This window comes from Chelonoidis abingdonii, chromosome 1 (genome assembly GCF_003597395.2).
Source record: "Chelonoidis abingdonii isolate Lonesome George chromosome 1, CheloAbing_2.0, whole genome shotgun sequence".
In the NCBI taxonomy this organism is placed as follows: Eukaryota; Metazoa; Chordata; order Testudines; family Testudinidae; genus Chelonoidis; species Chelonoidis abingdonii.
The window spans coordinates 114,928,018-114,946,464 of NC_133769.1; the positions used below are offsets into that span (position 1 = coordinate 114,928,018).

At 41.6% G+C, this 18,447-nt stretch overlaps 1 protein-coding gene across 3 annotated transcripts in view; it reads left to right on the top strand.

The window, feature by feature from the left end:
* The window catches only part of CAPRIN2 (caprin family member 2), a 59,706-nt gene that overhangs the window by 12,877 nt on the left and 28,382 nt on the right, over positions 1-18,447 (top strand). For all 3 annotated transcript variants that reach the window (XM_075069154.1, XM_032763936.2, XM_075069162.1), the window contains exons 5-8: positions 1,447-1,685; positions 7,879-7,961; positions 16,067-16,231; positions 16,958-17,001. In XM_075069154.1, coding sequence (XP_074925255.1) covers positions 1,447-1,685; positions 7,879-7,961; positions 16,067-16,231; positions 16,958-17,001 — 531 coding nt within the window. The remainder of the gene's footprint in view (positions 1-1,446; positions 1,686-7,878; positions 7,962-16,066; positions 16,232-16,957; positions 17,002-18,447) is intronic.

The following is an 18,447-nucleotide window of genomic DNA, read 5'->3' on the forward strand; positions in this document are numbered from 1 at the left end:
CCATAAAACAGGTCTTTTCATTGGCTAGGTCTAAGCAGTCTTTCTTAGAGGTCTTTCCTCTTGCATTTGTATTGGTTTCAGGTACAACTTAGTCCTTAAGCTAGTGAGAGAGAACAGTGAATGGTAAGCAGGGGGTTAAAGGACTGTTTCTAGAGTACTTGAGTCCTGGAAGTTGCTACATGCATAAGTTGGGTTCCTATAGCCATTATTTTCTTAAACCTCTGGATCTAACTTGTACTCCTCTGTTTCACTCAAATTGAACTTGTACTGTTCAAGAGCCTTTCCTGTTTAAGACTACTTACTTTGCCATGTTGCTGTTACATGTAATTGTATGTTCTTTCCTGGGTATATTAGCGCACAAGATCTTTACATGAAGAGTTAAAAGCTATAATAGCTAGTTATTCGCTTATATTGAAGCATAATCACTGGATTCTCATGTTTTCCTTGTATTTTCTTTTTACTAAGTCTCTGGTTCTGCAAAAATCTAAGCTTAATGTTCCAGAAGTGAGCACTGGGCAAAAGAACTCCTTGTAGCCCTTCCATGTTAAGTGATATTCCTTTATTACACTGCTGCAAATCAAAGTCCTCAAATATTACTGCTCAATAGTTAAATAGAGCAACTTTGGTGTGTTTTTACTTAGTTCTGGAATGATTTGGAAATCACTAAATTTTTTTGCTGCAGAACTTGATACAGGTGTGCCACAAAGTGTTGGAGGGACCTTGTCACAGAATACACTGGGGAACTACATGTTACCTAAATGACTTCTGCTATGACTCATGCAATTAAATGTTTGTCTTGTGTCAATACAGGAAAATCACGCGAGTATTTGTGGGTTTCTGGTGTATTATGGTAACTAGGAACTTCTGTACTGAAGTATTCTTTCAGTAGTAAATAGGAGTAATTTCCTTGCATTTTTGACCATTTTTGAATTCACTATATAGCATATTCATAATTACACATTTTAACATAATTATAGTAATGTAAAATCTAGCTGAGAAGGGCAAAATGCCACTGATTCATAATTTCAACTGTATCATGAATTCCATATTCTGCTATGGGAAATTACATTGTTTTTGATTAGCGCTCAAAGTAATTTTAACTTCACAGCTTGCAAACCTCAAATACATCACTGGTTTATTATAGATTTCCTCTTTGGCCTAGACTAAAACATAAAGTAACTGGCATCAAGTGAAGGGTTAGAAACAAAGGGTCAGATTTGCAAAGGTATTTAGGCACCTAAAGATTCAGAAACATGCTTAGTGTGATTTACAAAAGTGCCTAAATATGAGTTAGATAAAGTCAAGTGTTACTGGGATTTACAAAAGCATCTTCAGGTGCCTAACCACCTTTGTCAATCTGGTCCTCCAGTTTCTAATTTGCAGTCCAGCACCCAATCAGTTATCATACTCTGTCTAGTGGGCTAACTCACTTTTGTATTCTCACAGCTGCTGAAAGCACAGAGGAAGGCTCAGAGACGGGAAACTATAATGAAGCTTGAAGCAGAGAAGAAAAAACTGCGTACAATACTGCAAGTCCAGTATGTGCTGCAGAACTTCACTCAAGAGCATGTTCAGAAAGATTTCAAAGGTGGCTTGAACGGTGCAATATATTTGCCTTCTAAAGAACTAGACTACCTCATTAGATTTGCAAAACTGACATGCCCAGAAAGAAATGAGGGCCTGAGGTAGGTTGCCTTTTTTCTCACTAATCAGTCTCCCATGTCGTACAATAGAATACCTGTGTAACAACTGTTAAAATAAAATGTATAGCATGTTCTAAAAAACTTTAAACACAACAGTTTATTGGAACAGCAATTTGGGATCTGGCACATAGTGGGATTATCACTTTATTTGCACATGTCATTAACTCTGTCTGTGTGCCCAGTGCATATAATGGTCAGACTTTTTTTCCCTTCTGCCATGCTTGTTGGGCAGCTTGAGCTCCCCATGTTGCTATGTGCCACTGCATGCAGATATAAGGGGCAGAGCTATCCCTAAGCCTTTGTTTCTTGCCACCTGAAACTGTCATTGGAACCCTGTTAAAACAGTTCGTTCTCTCTCTCTCTCAGCTTTTGTATATAATACTGTTTAGTCTGGTTAGCATAATAAGTCTTAGCTATGTTAAAAAAATTTTTTTTGGACTGGTGTTTTTTTGCATTTCCAGGTTTCTTCTGTGTACAGTACTGAGGTATGCCCTATGACTGATTCAAGCTGTGCTTCTTGTTTGAAGCCTGTGCCAGTGAGTGACCCAACAATAGCTGCCTGAATTGCTTGGGTGAGGCACATAAGACCAGTGCCAGATTTGCAGGGAATTCAAGCCTATAATGAAGGAGGTTAGGCTGAAATTCTTCTGATGAAGGCAGGGCTCAGGCCACTGTCAGAGCCGTCCTAGTTTGACTTTGAGTGCTGGAACTTGAGTGAGCAGCATGCCTCCGCCTTTAGCTGACTCCCAGCACTGATCTCCCTTGCCACTACTGAGGAAAAGACTTAGAAAGAAGCCCCAGCCAGGGAAGCGTCTTCATCCCTCTTAACAGACTTAGAGGGTGAAAAGGAGTTGGGTAGAGTGCACCTGAGAAACCCAAGCTGAAGTATTCAGCCACCAATTTAGAAAAGTTGGCTCCAGTGCTGCAAAGAGCACTGTCAAACCCCATACCAGAAGCACAGATTTCATCATCCACATCACAGACGACTATCTCAGTGACTACCCTGGAGGTGTTTGGGGCCCAAGATCTGCTCTGCTGGTCAGTGCTAGTGTCCGTTACCACATGAGTTGGATCCTTCAGTGACATTACTGCATTCAGCATGGGCAATTCAACCTTCGGTTCTGCAGTAGCCTGCTTCCTGCATAGGCAACCCTTTGGTACTATCCAAGGGGAAACCTGTAATGATGGTGACACTCCTATGGTTAGCAGGTTTTCAGTACCAGTCCCTGACACAAACTGAGTCAGTCCCTCAGTCAGAGGAAGGGGAGTCTTCCTCATCACTCAGAAGTGGGATGGTATGTCTCAAAGCCCAAAGCAGGACCTTCTGGGCTCCTCACAGATCCTCTCTCCCAGCCTGTCTTGGCAACCCATCAATGGGAACTGCCATGGGAATATAGCCAGGCTAGTAGGGTCTGGCCTCATATCACTGGCCAGTTTGGAACACTTTGGGGTTCTCCCAGCTTCCAGATCTTCCCTGCACCATCTGTACTTGGTGCCTTTGTCTAGACAGGTGGAGTCTCTGCACTGGGTAGCTCAGTCTCCAGAGTCTGGTACTAGGCCTGATACTGAGCATCAAGAACAGGTCCTAGAGCCAGAGCAACAGCTGGTAGAAGAGATTCTATTCCTTCCAGTCATGGCTTCCTATTCATCTTCTCCAGATAAAGCTGTTACATCATGGGTAACTTCTCTTCTTTCTCCTGATGATGATGATTTAAAAATTTATCAGGAGTTGAAGAGTGTCTTCAGGCCTGAGTGTGCAGGTCAGGGAGTTCTCGCATCACATGGTTGACATTTTATTGTCTGTGGGTGGCTCTGCCAGTTAATGAGGCAGTACTAGAGCCTATAAAGACACTATGGAAGACTCCATCCTCATTGCCTCCCACCTCAAAAAGGGCCGAAAGAAAATACTTTATACCCTCCCAAGGTTTTGAGTATCTCTAATCACTCATGATTGGGCTCATTAGTCATGATAGCTGCTAATGAGAAAGAGACAAGGCACGAAGCTACCACTGCCACATCAAAAGATGCTAAAAGGCTGGACTTATTTGGCAGAAAGATTTTTTAGGTGGGGGTTTGAATTTATGGGGCTCCATGGAGAAGTTGAGAGCTGCTTCTGAGGAATGTGAGGCAAGAGTTCTACCCTCTTGCCCAGGGAACAGACTGGTCACAGGCACATCACTACAAGTGCAACTGGATACAGCAGACTTAGTAGCTAAACCATGGCTTTTGCAGTTGCCAAGCACAGATCTGGTTGCAGTCTTCTGTTCTTCCACATGAAGTCCAGAATACTATCCAGGACTTGCTGTTTGAGGGTCCGTCACTAGTTTCAAACCAGATAGACATTTAGCTCTGTGAGGTTAAGGACTCTAAAGCCACCTTAAGTCCTTAGGCTTGTGCATACCTGCCCCGGTTAGACAGCACTATCAGTCTCAGCAGATGCACTGGTATTCTGCTCAATCTCCTCAACAGGACCTGGGCATCAGCCTTCCTATCATGCTGCTTTGGCTCCACCTCAGTCCCTTCAAGACACCCAGGAAGTGTAAAGCCGTCATTTTTGATGGGCTGTTCGAGGTTGTCAATCAGTCTCCATCTCTCCAGACCCAAACTCCTTCACCTTCTTAAACTGTTTTGCCCATCTTCTACCAAAAGAAGAGTGTTTGCATACCTTGGACATCAGGAAACATCTAACTTTCTATCTAGAACGAACCAGGCACTTCTGTAAATCCTTAGCTATTTGTAGCAATGGCAGACAGAATAAGACAGCAATCTGTTTCTACCCAGAGAATTTCTTCCTGCATCGCCTCCTATATATGCATGTGCTGTCACTCCACTTAGCAGTCACAGCTCATTAGGTGAGGTTGCAATCTGTCTCAGTGGCCTTTCTGGCACGTGTTTGGGTTGCAGACACTTGTAGAGCAGCATCTTGGTCCTTGGTCCACATGTTTACCTCTTCTTTTGTGGTGGCTCCAGACTCCAGAGATGAAACCAGAATTGGGTGGGTGGTTCTCCAGTCTTTATTAAAATAGCCTCCGATTACACCGCCTTTTATGGCTTGTGTCTGGGATGGGCCACACTGAGAATACCACACTCAGAGCAGACTGCAAGAAATAGGGCACCCCGAACTGGTGGTTTATTCTAGAATTAGATTCACCATGCCAGTAACAAAAGAGCTTCTGTAATACCACACTGGTTAACAAGAAGCCAAACACCATCCCATTCAGGCATTCCAGCCTTTGGCTCCCATCCAGACAACTAAGTCTATTATAGTGGGAGGTTACTGAAAACCTATTCACCATATTTAAAGTTCTACCAATCTCAAATGATCAGACATTTACCCTCAGGTCAACATATGTCTCAGATTTTTCCCAGATATCACACTGTCAGCCAATCCTTAATACACTGAAGATTTATTAAGTTATTGAATGGTTAAGAAATCATATACCTACAAGTGGTTTTTTTCCCAGTGTTGATAGCTTAGGATCATAACATTTATATCTGCTGGCTTGTAAAAGTCTCTCTCTGAAATTATCCCAAAAGGTCAGAATCCAAATGCAGCTTAGATGTAAAGTCTGATAGTCTCTGTACATTTTCCAGGGTATTCCAGATAACTATTTGGAAGATCAGTCCTTCAGCTCAAACTTCCCCTGTTCAAAGTTCAGCAGACTACAGAGGAAAGGGTCAGGCCTGAGTCTTCTCTTTTATAACTCTCAAGGAGGCTGACAATATGCCTCTTAGAAATTTTCACAGCAGGGATTTCCTCCAAGGAAGAATAGGCAATGCAGATAGTTTGTGGACCTTTGCTTTGAAGCTAATCCTGTATTTTCTATGCATGTACAAGTTAACTAGTTACACTTATTTACATAAGACAATTAGTCATCCTCCATTATAACAGATAGTTAAGCTGAAGACAATGTAGATAATTTCCTGCAATGTCTCATCTTTGGTCTTGAGGTTAACTGAACACAGTTCCGTACATAATGTTAGGCAATTAATGTTAGTTATATTAAACTTCTAACAGGATATAGGTAAACAAATACATTTGGTTTCTGTTACCACAAATGAATGGGTTAATGATTGCTGGTCTAGTTCATCTCTTTGAAATTCACAAACAAATTGTCCTGATACAATTGCAATGCATGTTAAATTAGGGTCATACACAACTTGGCTGGTCTGCCAGTGTTACAGCTTGTCACCAATAGTGTAATGCACAAGTGCAATCACTTTAGCTGTTAAATTGTTCCTTAACAGTTCTTGAAGATGTGGTGCACATGTCCCTTAAATGACGCACCTGCCTACCCCTCTACACTGGAGTTCCAGTAAAGACCTGAGGTGAAGCTAGGGCCAGCGTTGCCCTTTATACCTGCACTCAGTGATGTGTGGCAGCAGGGGGAGCTTGAGCCATACAACAGGTATGGCTGGAAAACATTTCTGATGACTGGGTGTACAGACACCCAGAGTGGAATGGACATGTGCAACCCACCTTGGAGAACAAGTTACTCCACAGGTTAGTGACTTTTTTCCCCCGCAGGGCTCAAAGTTTAAGTTGGCAAATTGCTGAAGAGGTGCCTGCATTCTGATCCCCAGTGGTGCAAGTTGCTTGTAACTGGTCCTACTACACCATGCCCTTCAGTCTTTCCAGTTTGACAGCAGGATGAAGTGCTAATATTGGGAGTACTTCCCACTGTAATATACTTTCACCAAGCAGGCCAGGTGGTGGTTCTGAGTGGTACTTGTGCACTTCTTCCTGAAGAAAAGGGGCAGAAGTGTGATAAACGTGTTCCCTTCTGTATTCGTGGAATGAGGCAGTAGATCTTTGTTCCAAGAAGCCAAAAGAGGTATTAAAGCCAATAATTTTGGGCCCTTATCTTCAGTATCAGCTTTGGTTATCATCCGCAAATACAAGCAGCAGGCTAAAGAATGTGGTTGCTGCTTTGGCATTAAAATCATTAATCCAAGTACTAAAATGTCAGACCTTGGTGTATTTGAAGGCCACAAGGCTATTTCTGGCCTCCTTTATTCACTATCTAGAGTGCTGACCAATACTGACATGCCACGTTCATCTATTAGTATGGTCCTGCTACATATTTGGCTGACCTTAGCACGATACTACCTATGCAGTTTTGTAAGAGGTCCAGTCCTTATTGTATTGTACAGCTGGAAGCAATGCTACTCTTGCTGTTGCTTACTCAGATAGCAAGTTCACCAAAAATCTTGCTGATCAAAATGTGCAGTTTGTGTTTAGGCTACTGAATTCTTTAAGTACTTTCACAGTTAAAATAGGCTTCTTTCAGCAAGAGACTAAACCTATTCTGTGGCTTTTCATACTAATTTGTTTACCTTAATGGGATGGTGGGTATAGAATGACTAGAATTATTCAAGACAGTTACTGTTAAAACTAATTGTCAGATTACACTTAGAAATTTAATATACTTAATGTCAGACTAAACCAACTGATTGGTTAGGACCAGCTAGGTTAGTGCTAAATATTGAGAATGTAACGTGAGCCTTTTGAAGGCATTTCTTATCAAAGTATGGGCTAGAGACCTTGAAGTTATGAGGTAGGGAGAAAATATCTTTACAAACCTGCCTCCATTGACTTTGTTCATATAAACCTAAACTTGGCTGGCCACGGGTCTATAAGATGTACCTTATAAGAATAATCTGCAACAATATTTTGGATAAAGCAACTCCTTATCATAAACACTTTATGCGTTCCACATCTTGAATTCATAGAACACATACTCATCTGGTCAAATGGCTAAATATTGAATGAAACGATTGTTTGGGCTTGAGTCTTGTCGAGTGGATTATAGAGGTTTCAAACTACTGTTGACCATTAGTGGAAAAATGCTAAACTAAAACAATATCCAGGGTCCTAAAACAACAAACAGAAGTGTTTAGAATTGTCCAACTGTGTAACATTGTACTAACCGAAGAGAGCTTATTGAAATAAGGAATACTGTTAGTGGGCTGCTGTCCTAGGTAAACCATGCATAGAACCGCTTTTAAAACTAAAATGCACTAATGGTGATTGCATTAAAAGAATGGCCCTGACTTTAACCCTGTTCCTAAAGAAAAGAAACAGAACTGCTGGAGACTACAAATTATCATAGGCAGAAAAATGAATAGCTAAAACATTTCTCTGATCTAAACTTTTTTCCTTTTTGGCTTCAAGTGTTGAAGACCAGATGGAGCAATCATCACTCTACTTTTGGGATCTTCTAGAAGGCAGTGAGAAAGCTGTGGTTGGAACAACATGTAAGTTCTTGGCTATTTGGGGAGAAGATAGATGACATTAATTTCTACACTTATTCCCGTGTAAACATATAATGTAACATACTTAGCATTTTGTAAGATGCTGTACAAATGAACATACTTGAAGGTCTCATACTCAGTACTGTGCATACTTTCCTGGAATGCTTCATCTTAAAGGACTGCGATGTGTAATCAGTTAATCTGTATATTAAGTGTAGGGCCAGTTCATACATGGCATGCTTCCTACTGGAGAAGAGGAACATTTTTCTCAGTACTGATGGTTTAAAAGCTGTGGGTTGTATGCATGTTGGCTTTATTTTAGAATATTATGCAATAGTAGCCATGCATCACTTCTGAAGCAATCTAGCAGACAGAACTAAACTCTTCAGTCTGATAGATGCATTTTTATTGCAAAGGAGATTGATCAGTGTGCCAATGAGTTAATTCTGGAACCCTAACCCCAAACTCTTCTGGATTGGGTGTAATTGCACTTCCACTCGCCCCCGCAGTCTTGGTGAAGATCCACTGCTGAAAACTTGCAGCACAGGGATGTAAGCAATGAGAGAAACTTTTAACATTTTATCAAAGTAAACTTCAGCCTTTCCCTTTCTTGTCAGAATACATTATTAGCACATGCTGTAGCTGATATCAACACCTTCAAAAGTGCTGTTTCATCTCTGAGATCTTGAAATTTCCTTAATCTGTGGATGCATTGAAGGCTGCAAAATCTAATTCTTTAAGTGATTGCATAGTCTGACTGGTGCTGGAGCATTTTCTCTAGTGGTATCCATCTGTTTGGCCACGTATGCCCCTGCTTTTCTTCATGCCTGGAGTCAAGAATATAAAGGATGAAGCCTTCCTGCTCTCGTTCAGTTTCTTCTTACTGTTGGCAGTCAGAGCTTGTTGCTGTAATTAAGTACAGTCGAGCCTTTAACTTTGTACATAATTAGTAAATAACTGTACATAATGGTACTCATTTTTCATCCAGTTTGACATTTGTTTATTTTTATTTTTCAGTCCAATATCTTTTAATTTTCAAATCCAGATGGGGTGTCAGGCCCATTCTAGACCTTAAGACACTAAACAGATGCAGCAAAAAGTTGAAGTTCCATATGGATTTTCGTGTCAGTTATCCTTGCTCTAGATCTGGGAGAATGGAGTGCTGCTCTTAACTTACAGGATGCCTACTTCCATGTGACACTCTACTTGGGTCACAGAAGGTTTCTAAAGTTCATGGTAGGAGAAGGTCATTACCAGTTCACCATACTCCCCTTCAGGCGATTGTTGGCACTTAGGGTTTTCATGTAGTGCAGGGGTCAGCCAAAGGCAGCATGTGAGCTGATTTACCGTGGTATGTTGCTGCCGGCCTGGGGTCCCAGCTGCCGGCCTCTGTGAATGTAAAATTATATTAGTGTCATGCGAAACCTTAAATTACTGAAAATAAATGAAGACTTGGCACATTACTTCTGAAAGGTTGCCGACCCCTGATGTAGTGCATGGTGGTAGTGGCACTTACCTGTGGATTTGGACATCCCATTATATGCATACCCAGGTGATTTGTTGAAATGGGACCACTCCAGTCAGCAAGTGGAGAGCAACGTTCATCAAATCCTCCAACTCTTCAGCTGCGTAGACTTGATAATCCAGCAGGGAAATAATTCATGGACAGTCTTAGATTCTACTTCGGCCAGGGTATACCTGCCCCAAACTCAGTTTTTTGACTATCTAGGACCCTTTTGTGGCTACTTGAAGGCTACACAGTACGGAACAGCCTCAGGCTCTTGGGGGAATATGGTTGCTTGTATGTATGTGATAAAAATGTCAGGTTCCATCTTGGATGTATGCGGATGTGAGTAAAGTGAGTTTATCACTTGAACATTTTTGTATGCATCCCAGCCAGTGTGGTGGTGGTCCTGGGTTGATGGATGAATAAGGACTGTAGAGGGTGGGCCTATTCTCACCAACTCTCCCTTTTATGACTTAGTAGCAAATGCTTCTGCTGTGGGGTGGGAAGCATATGTGGGAGAGCTGCAACCTCAGGACATTTGGTCGGTTCAAGAACATTTGTGTAACCTGGCCTCCTGAACTGCATGCAGTTTTCCAAATGTCAGCAGTTCCTACTACATTCGTGGTGTGGCCATACAGGTGCTCAGACATCGCAGCTGTTTTATGTAAGTGAGTAGGGGGATAGAGGTCAAAGACTGCCTCTTGACACAGGTTAAGCAGTGGAATTTCTGCATAAGTAACTGTGTGTAATTCTCAAGGCTTCACATATTTCAGGAAATCAGAGTAGCCTGGCAGATCATCTAGGCAGATTGTTCAGTCTAGATCACAAGTGGTCTCTCAAGCCAAGAATGTCAAGGTCTCTTTTGAGTGGGGGTAGAATTTCTATGGTGGATCTGTTTGCGAAACAGCAGAACAGGAAAATGCCTCCATTTCTATTGCAGAACAGATCAGTCAGGCTTTCATCTCAGATGCTTATGTTTCCATGGAATGATCTTCTGTATGCTTACTCACCAATACTTATTTCCAGAGTGGTATTAACTCAAACAAGATTGAGGCAGGGGGATCCTCAGAGCCCCAGCCTGGGAAGAACAGCCCTGGTACTTGAGTTTGTGCAGGCAGTCCATCAAAGCTCCCTTACTTTTGCTGCTAGCCAGGGACTTGATCTTCCAGAATCGTGGTCAGGTGTTGCATCTGAACCCACAAGTGCTTTACTTCATGACTGGTTTGTCTCTGACTAATCCCAGAAGGAGCATACTGTTCAGCAGCAGTCTGGAATATTCTGCTTAATAGTGTGTGTGTGTGTGTGTGTGGAAAAAAAAACAAAAACAAAAAAAACCTACCACAAGAGCTACTTGCTTTTAGAAAGTGGAAATGTCTACATCTGGGCAGCACACAACGTGTCCTACAGTTTGCAATCCAGAAAATATTGGACTAAGTCTAGCACAATGGTTCTTAAACTCTTGTATTGGTGACCCCTTTCACACCACAAGCCTGAGTGCAACCTCTGTAAATTAAACACATTTTTTAAAATATTTAATATTATAAATGCTGGAGGCAAAGTGGGCTTTGGGATGGAGGCTGACAGCTTGCAACCCCCAAGTAATAACCTTGCAACCCCTTCAGGGGTCACAATCCTCAGTTTGAGAACCCCTGGTCTAGCAGTCAGTTCAGTCGAAGTGTATTTGGTTTCAATTTTTGTATTTCACCCTTGCATTGCTAGAAGGACTGTTTCCACTGATCCCATGGCAACCAGATTCCTGAGGATTGGCTATCTGGATCCAACTCTGTCATGTGACGAGTTTAGTTTTTTTACCTCTTTTATAGGGCCTCTATTTGAGTCTTTATCTTGTTTGAGTTGCATATTTTGGATAAGGTGGCTGCCTTAGTAGCCATTACGTCAGGAGTGGGGGAATAGCATGCTATGGCTGCTGAGCCTCCACAAGGGCAAGAGACAGCTTAGGTCTCACTCCACATTCATATCCAAAGCTTTTTTCCTCTGACATCCATCTCGGTCAGTATAGCTCTGGCTTTTTATATGAATAGGAAGCAGAGCTGAAAAGAAATCTGAAAGGGTTTTGTTCTTGGTAGAGAGAATAAGACATCATCCTGAGTTAGACCTTTTTTAATGGGTTACCAGCCACATTGCCATGTCTTGCACTGCCAAAGATCGGAGCACTCCTGAAATATTTATTGCACTGAACTGAGCACATGCAATATTTACTGTATTTGTGGGAAATGTTCCTATTGACACTTGAGGGTAGCAACCCAGGCCTCTGTATGTACTTCTGTGAGACATTTACATAATTACGACTGCATCAAGAGTCAAAATGAATGTAGGGAAAGTAGTCCTACAGTAATTCTTCAGATGAGACTCCTGGCCCCACTTCCATCAAAAACCACTTGGAGTCACAGCAGAATGGACATATATGGAGTTGAAGAAAAATTTACCTTCTAGTAACTGTTCTTTGGGATGCTACATATGCCTATTCCACAACCCACCTTTTGATGCTTTCTTGGGATGTCCAGAACTGTGTCACTTGGTTCCTGCTCTGCCTCAGAGAGAGGGGTTTGCTGCTAAACTGCTCGACTGCTTACCTGACACTCCAGTCTGTTAGCCAGACAAACTTCTTGGGACTCTGCCAGCCTTTACTTGGCCTTGCTGGTAACACTTGGTGGACTTCATTCCCAACCCCCACCCCCCTTGAAGAGTGTTGACCTGCATTATGCAGCCCATCACTGCACACTCACAAATTTCCAAATCTGCAGTATGCACACCAGCATATTAGCTCATCTGAGGATTCACACTTTAATATATTCTGTGCTGAGATTAACTTGCAATAAAACCAATAAGTTTATTAATAAAGAATGGATTGAAGTGATGACAAGTGAGGATAGTAGAAACAGACTGGATGTTTACAAATAACACAAGTATAACTTTCTTTTTATTGACTAAAACATAAGCTACAATCTGTCAGCTTCTCACTAAAAACCTCCTCAGCATCGTGCCCTTAGAGCCAGGATTCTGCTACCATAGATGCAAAAAGCATTGCTTGTTATGCTCCCTCAGTGATGGATAATCACAATGCCTTCCCCCCCCTCTTATGGTCCAGTAAACCTTTGAAATGTATCCCTTTGAAGTATACCACAAAACAAAGTTCCTCTCCCCTGCTGTTTGTTCTTTGGGGTGCAGAGGCTACGTTGTCTGCTGCTCTTATCCTTCTGTTAACTTGCATTTTCTCTTGACTCAATATGCAAATATAATTCCCATTGTCTCTGGCTAACTCTATTCCATTTGCATTCAAGACTTGAAGAGATGGGCATGTCAATATTCCTTTGCCTGGGAAACCCTTATTAACCCTGCCTGGCTTACACATTTCATCCATGTATATCGCAATGATCGTGACCAGCATGATAGTTTTTTTTTGTTGTTATATTACATAACACATTCTTATGGTATGTGACAAAGGTGGTCAAGAGATGCCATTACATGCTAGTGAACCCTCTCCTGGGGGGCATTGAGGGTTCTTAAGGTCATACCCTTTACCTCTACATTGTAGTCTATTGTGTTAAAGGTGAGGAAAGATCTTCTGTTTATTACTTAAACCCTAATAACTTTCCACACATTTTTATTCTTTTCCTGAAGTTGCTGTGTCCATTTAATCATACAGTCCTAAGCCAAGTGCAAGCTGGATTTTAATCTGCCAACAAACTTTTGCATAGTTAACATTGTTGAAGCTGGCAGCTCTTCCTCATTCTTGCCAACACTAGAGCACAGAATCCTCTTGAACTTACTTTGTGCAGGTTTCTCTGGCTCTCCTATCAGTTTCACTTATTTCATCACTTGTTGTCTGACTGCTGTGCACCGAGACCCCCTCCTGAGGTTCAGTTCTTGACACTTGGCTCTTCTGTGTTCTTGGTCACTATCTTGGCTCATAGCCTCACCTAATATATTGTTATATAGATAAATCTGTTATCCAAGGACATCTTGATGCAACTAGCAGAGGGCACAGGTATACATGGAGGTTCAGAGATCCCTTGGATTGCCCAAAAGGGTTTATATAAGCTCTCTGCTGAAAGCAAATTATGCTGGTCGTCATAGTTGCAAGATAACTTCAGATATCTTCTGTACATCTGTCTTTATACTGAAAATTATATTCTCTAGGACTTGTTAAAGGTAGCATGTATTAGACAAACTTCTCCAGGCAAGAGGTGTGGGAGAGACGGATCTCCTTGGTGGGCCATTACGTATTATGTCTCAAAATAGAAATCTGTTAGCGTATCAAGTCAAATGCTAATGAAGAGTTTGTGAAGACTTCAGAATAAAATTACCCAGAGGTAAGCAGTCAGGGGAGAGTAGGGAGGACTCTATTTTGCAAGTGAAGATTAAAAAGCCTGGTCTGGTATATTTAGGGTGCAGATTCACCCCCAGGTACCCTTCAGTCTGTGAGGGCAAGCTACCAGTGGGCTTGATCTTATGAAAGCAGATCTCAACTGACCTGGCTTAAAATTATGGCAAAAGGACTGTATGGATAAGCTATCCTGTAGGAAATAGTTATGTCTTGTGAGTTTAAGTTTAGGCTCTAGACATTTATGTAACTGTTTAATATGTAACCATGTGTTTTCAATATTTACTGTCATTTGAATCTCTGTTCTTTGATAAACTTATTCTTGTTTTCACTATAAATGTGTGGTATGTTAAGTGGAAGGGTAATTCTGAGTTTGAACTATTTCTTTGGGAGTAGTGAATCTGCGAGTTCTGTGAGAATTCAGTGGCACAGGAGCCGGGCAATGCAGAGGAATGCCCGGTGTGCCTATTGTTACCTTGTACACAGAGAATGAGGTCTACAGCGGCCTGAGAAGGTAGTACTTGTGTTGCCAGAGGCTGGGGGAGTCAAGGAGCTAAATCCACAGCTCACACAGACTAGACTTCCTCACACGATGAATAGGGGGTAGCAAGGTGCCTCACAACCTTGCGTATCCCTGTGAAGCATCACACTAACACCAAAGGCTTGACTAAGAAGCTTTCTCAGCTTTGTCTAAATGTCTAGGCAGAGAAGCATTTGTGTGAGTGTTTCTTTTGACTATATGATCTCCAGCTCCTCCTTGGAACTTACTTGCCTCCTGTCCATTACTATTGTCATTGACTGAGCTTTCCTTATAACAACCTGCCTCTTGCCACTTCCACAGTGTTGCCTGTGTATGTTGTTGCTTTAATTCCCAACTCTTCTGAAACCCTTTCTCATACATCTCTCAATTTTTATGTAAGAGAGCAGATGGCACAATTTGACGAACTAGAGTAGACGGTTGAGACTTCAAAGCAACACACTATGCATCTTCCCCTGTTGGAGCTTTCCTTCATGATCATGTTAACATTTGTCTTCTAAAACCTTCAGCCTAATATACCTGCGTTCTTCTCATTGCTATGCCTTTTCTTGTCTAGTACTCATCTTCACTTCTCACTTACAACTACTAGACTTGCAGAGAAATCTTTACCTCTATGCTGTCTGAAACATCCTAATAAATGGCATCATTCTGAATACCATCCAAAAATATCTTCTCCTTTACCTACATGTTGTAACTTCTGTGACTCAGTAATGTATTAGTTTTGCGCAGTTTGTGATAACTTGTCTAAAAGACTATACAAGAAGTTTTTTTGTTTTGCCTTTGGAATTGGGTTAGACTAGTGGTCACCAACCAGCAGACCACAATCAACTGGTCAATCCTAGAGCTTCTGCCAGTCAATTGCAATCTGTCTGCTAAAAGTCCAGTGATGCAGCAGTTCCAAGGCAGGGTCCCTGCCTGCCCTGGCCCCATGCTGCTCCCAGAAATGGCTGGCATGTCTGTGCCCCTGGGGGAAAGGAGGGGAAAGGACAGCAGTAGCACCAGGTGACTCGGCACTGCTGCTGCCCTGCCCTCAAGTGCAGACTCTACAGCTCCCATTGGCTGGGAGCTGCAGGGATGGGGGCAGTTGGGTCATCATTCCCGGCCACCGAGAACTGTGGAGTAGGCGCTGAGAGGGAGGGCGGGGGGCTGGGGCGCAATAGCATGCAGAGCTGCCTCTCCCCCCGAGGCCGCAGAGACATGCCAGCCACTTCTGGGAGTGGCATGGGGTCAGAGCAGGCAGGGAGCCTTCCTTACACTGCTGCCTGGAAGCCACCTGTGGTGAGCACCTCCTGGTTGGAGCTTGCACCTTGCACCCCCTTCTGCACCCCAGCCCAGAGCCCCCACTTGCACCCAGACTCCCTCAGAGCTTGCACTCCTCACTCCCTCCTGCACCCCAACCCTCTGCCCCAGTCTCAGCCAAGAGCCTCCACACTCCAAACCCCTCAGCCCACTGCCCCAGCCCAATGAAAGTGAGTGAGGGTGGGGGAGAGTGACAAAGGGAGTGGGGAATGGAGTGGGCAGGGCCTTGAGATAGGTATAGGGTAAATCCTGGGTTGGTTTGAAATTCAAAAAGTGATGTTAAGCATAAAGATTGGAGACCACTGGGTTTAGACACTGCCGTTTAATTATAAAGACGCTTCCAACGACATCTTCAGACTGTAAGATGTGAATATTTTTTAACCTCTGACTTGCCTATCACAACACTTTTACCTCTTCAGATAAACATATGAAGGAACTGTTATCCAAACTCTTAAACTCGGGATATTTTGAAAATATTCCTGTGCCTCGCAACATGCAAATAAAAGAGGAATTGGAAGAGGAAGTAATAAGAAAATCTGAGAGAACAAGACTGTTGCCAAAAGGAGAGTCTGTCAGAGAGCCAGGTTGAGTATATGTTTCCAAGTGTAATTCCTGATCCATGTTAAGATAAGCTTCTCAAAAAATTGAGTGTCTAGATATGTTGAATAGCTTAGTTCTATAAACTTAATCATACTGCAAGCATGCAGGAGCTTAACTGAGTGGGGTTTGTTTTGTTTTGTTTTTTTGGACAACACTACAGCTAAATTCAGTTGTATATCAGCAACTGAAATATACCATACAAAACTTGCAACGGTATATGTTGGTTTGAACACCCTATAACACCAGTAAAGAAATGGTTTCACTGATAGTGGTATTGCCTGGGATCAAAAATTCAGTTTAATCTATTTTTCATATTTAACGTACACTGTCTGTGTGCTTTTTGACTACCTCATTGGTGGAGCTGTGGGAAATGCCTGTTGTAGTAAACATCACTTTTGGAGTGCACTACTACGGTGCTTAGGTTATAGATATTGCAAGGGAACGTTTTTCTGAATCTTTCCTTTTTAACTTGTACTTCGTTACATTTAACATTTGTACAAAACCGAAGTTTGACAAGACCTAAGTTTCATGTCACTTCATGTAGAACATAAAATATAAATGTTTTAGAAAACCATTCGGATCAGCAATTAATGACTTAACTAATTCATTGTTAAATCAGTAATATTTAAGGGACTTTGTTGGGACACTGAAAGGTTTCATGTTTATCTCTGTAATAATCTGAAGCAAATTAATATTATCCCTTTTCCTAGAACCCCTTATGAAGCTTTTGCAGTCTGAGATACAGCCACAAGAGGTAAAATACTGAATTATTTTAACTGTCTATTTGATAGAATACATTTAATTGTGTTAAGTAGTTACGCCTCTGAGTGGTAACTTAATTCTGATATTATAGGAGTCTTAAAATTTATTCTACAAAAGCTGTGAAACACTAGTAAGAAGCAGTTTACCAAAAACTGCTGTCCAGAAAAATTTTAGCCAAGATCTTAGAATTGAAAACCAAACAGTGGTCTAGATGTGCTGCTTCCAAAGTAGGAAAAACTATAAAAACTTAAAACTCTAACTTTTAGTCTTAATCCAGAGGAACATTAACATTCAAGAAATATATGGGGGTAGAATGTAACCCTGTCTGCTAGGGGTTAGGATTGAGCAGGAATGGTTTAATACATTTGTTGACCCTTTGGAGCGTTTTTATAAATTCAGTGGAAAAACCAAAGCATCAGATTGTGTACGTTCAACTACTTATATCTTTATTTCTGTTTCGAGAAGATGGATTCTCTAGTGCTGCTGCATCAGACAATACACAATTACAAATAAAGTCGCCTTCTTAAGTATTAGGCTCATAACTTTTATGCTATCTAGATTTAAAACTATGGCAGAGTTAAGAATGGTGTTCTGGCTTTGTCAAACTAAAGTAGGGCTCCCTAGATATTAGCTTGGCTATATTAATAGTTAGTTGATACAGTAAAATTACTACAGAGTTTGGCCTAACAGGCTGTAGACTACAAATGTCCTTTAAATCTGCTTCAGAACTACTAGGCTACTCATGCATTTCAATAAGCAGCAGCATCAAGCAGAAACTTTTTTTTGATATTTAATCGGGAAAAGGGAACCTTTTTGGTAGTTTGTAACCAAGCAACGGGAAATATCAAAGCTTATGCAATGTCTTTGTATCCCAACCTCCCAAACATTCATCTAGAGGGAGTATAACAAATAAAGCAGATTTTTGATAGTATACTAAAACTAAAATTTAGTCTTCTAGACTCTGCCCAGCTAGTCTACTTTTATAATTCTGTGCTGTAACTGGTGAAGCGGACAGAACACAGCCAGTAAATAGTCATCTTTTTCACATCCAGTTTTTTACTGGCTCGTAGGCCTACAATAGCATAGCTACTATAAGCCTCTGCAAGCTACTTCCAGTTATCTAGCTTCCTGGATCTGAGTAGGAATGCACTGAGACTCATTCTGGTGATTCAAATATATTGTCTCTAGGATCGGGTCATTAGCTATGATCTAAACTTCCAGTAAATAAGAGCAGTTTATTATGAGCTTTCAAGGGGTCAAATAAGCCAAAAGACCAAGATCCTTCATTTTCTTCTTTAATGGAAGAAATAGTATTCACACTAGGGTGTTTTAGGTGCTATACAGGATGAGGTCAATGCCCTGCAGAAACTACAATTGAATCTTAAACATGGCATGGTCATGGATAACAAATAGAGAAACCATGGAATGAGGAAGGACA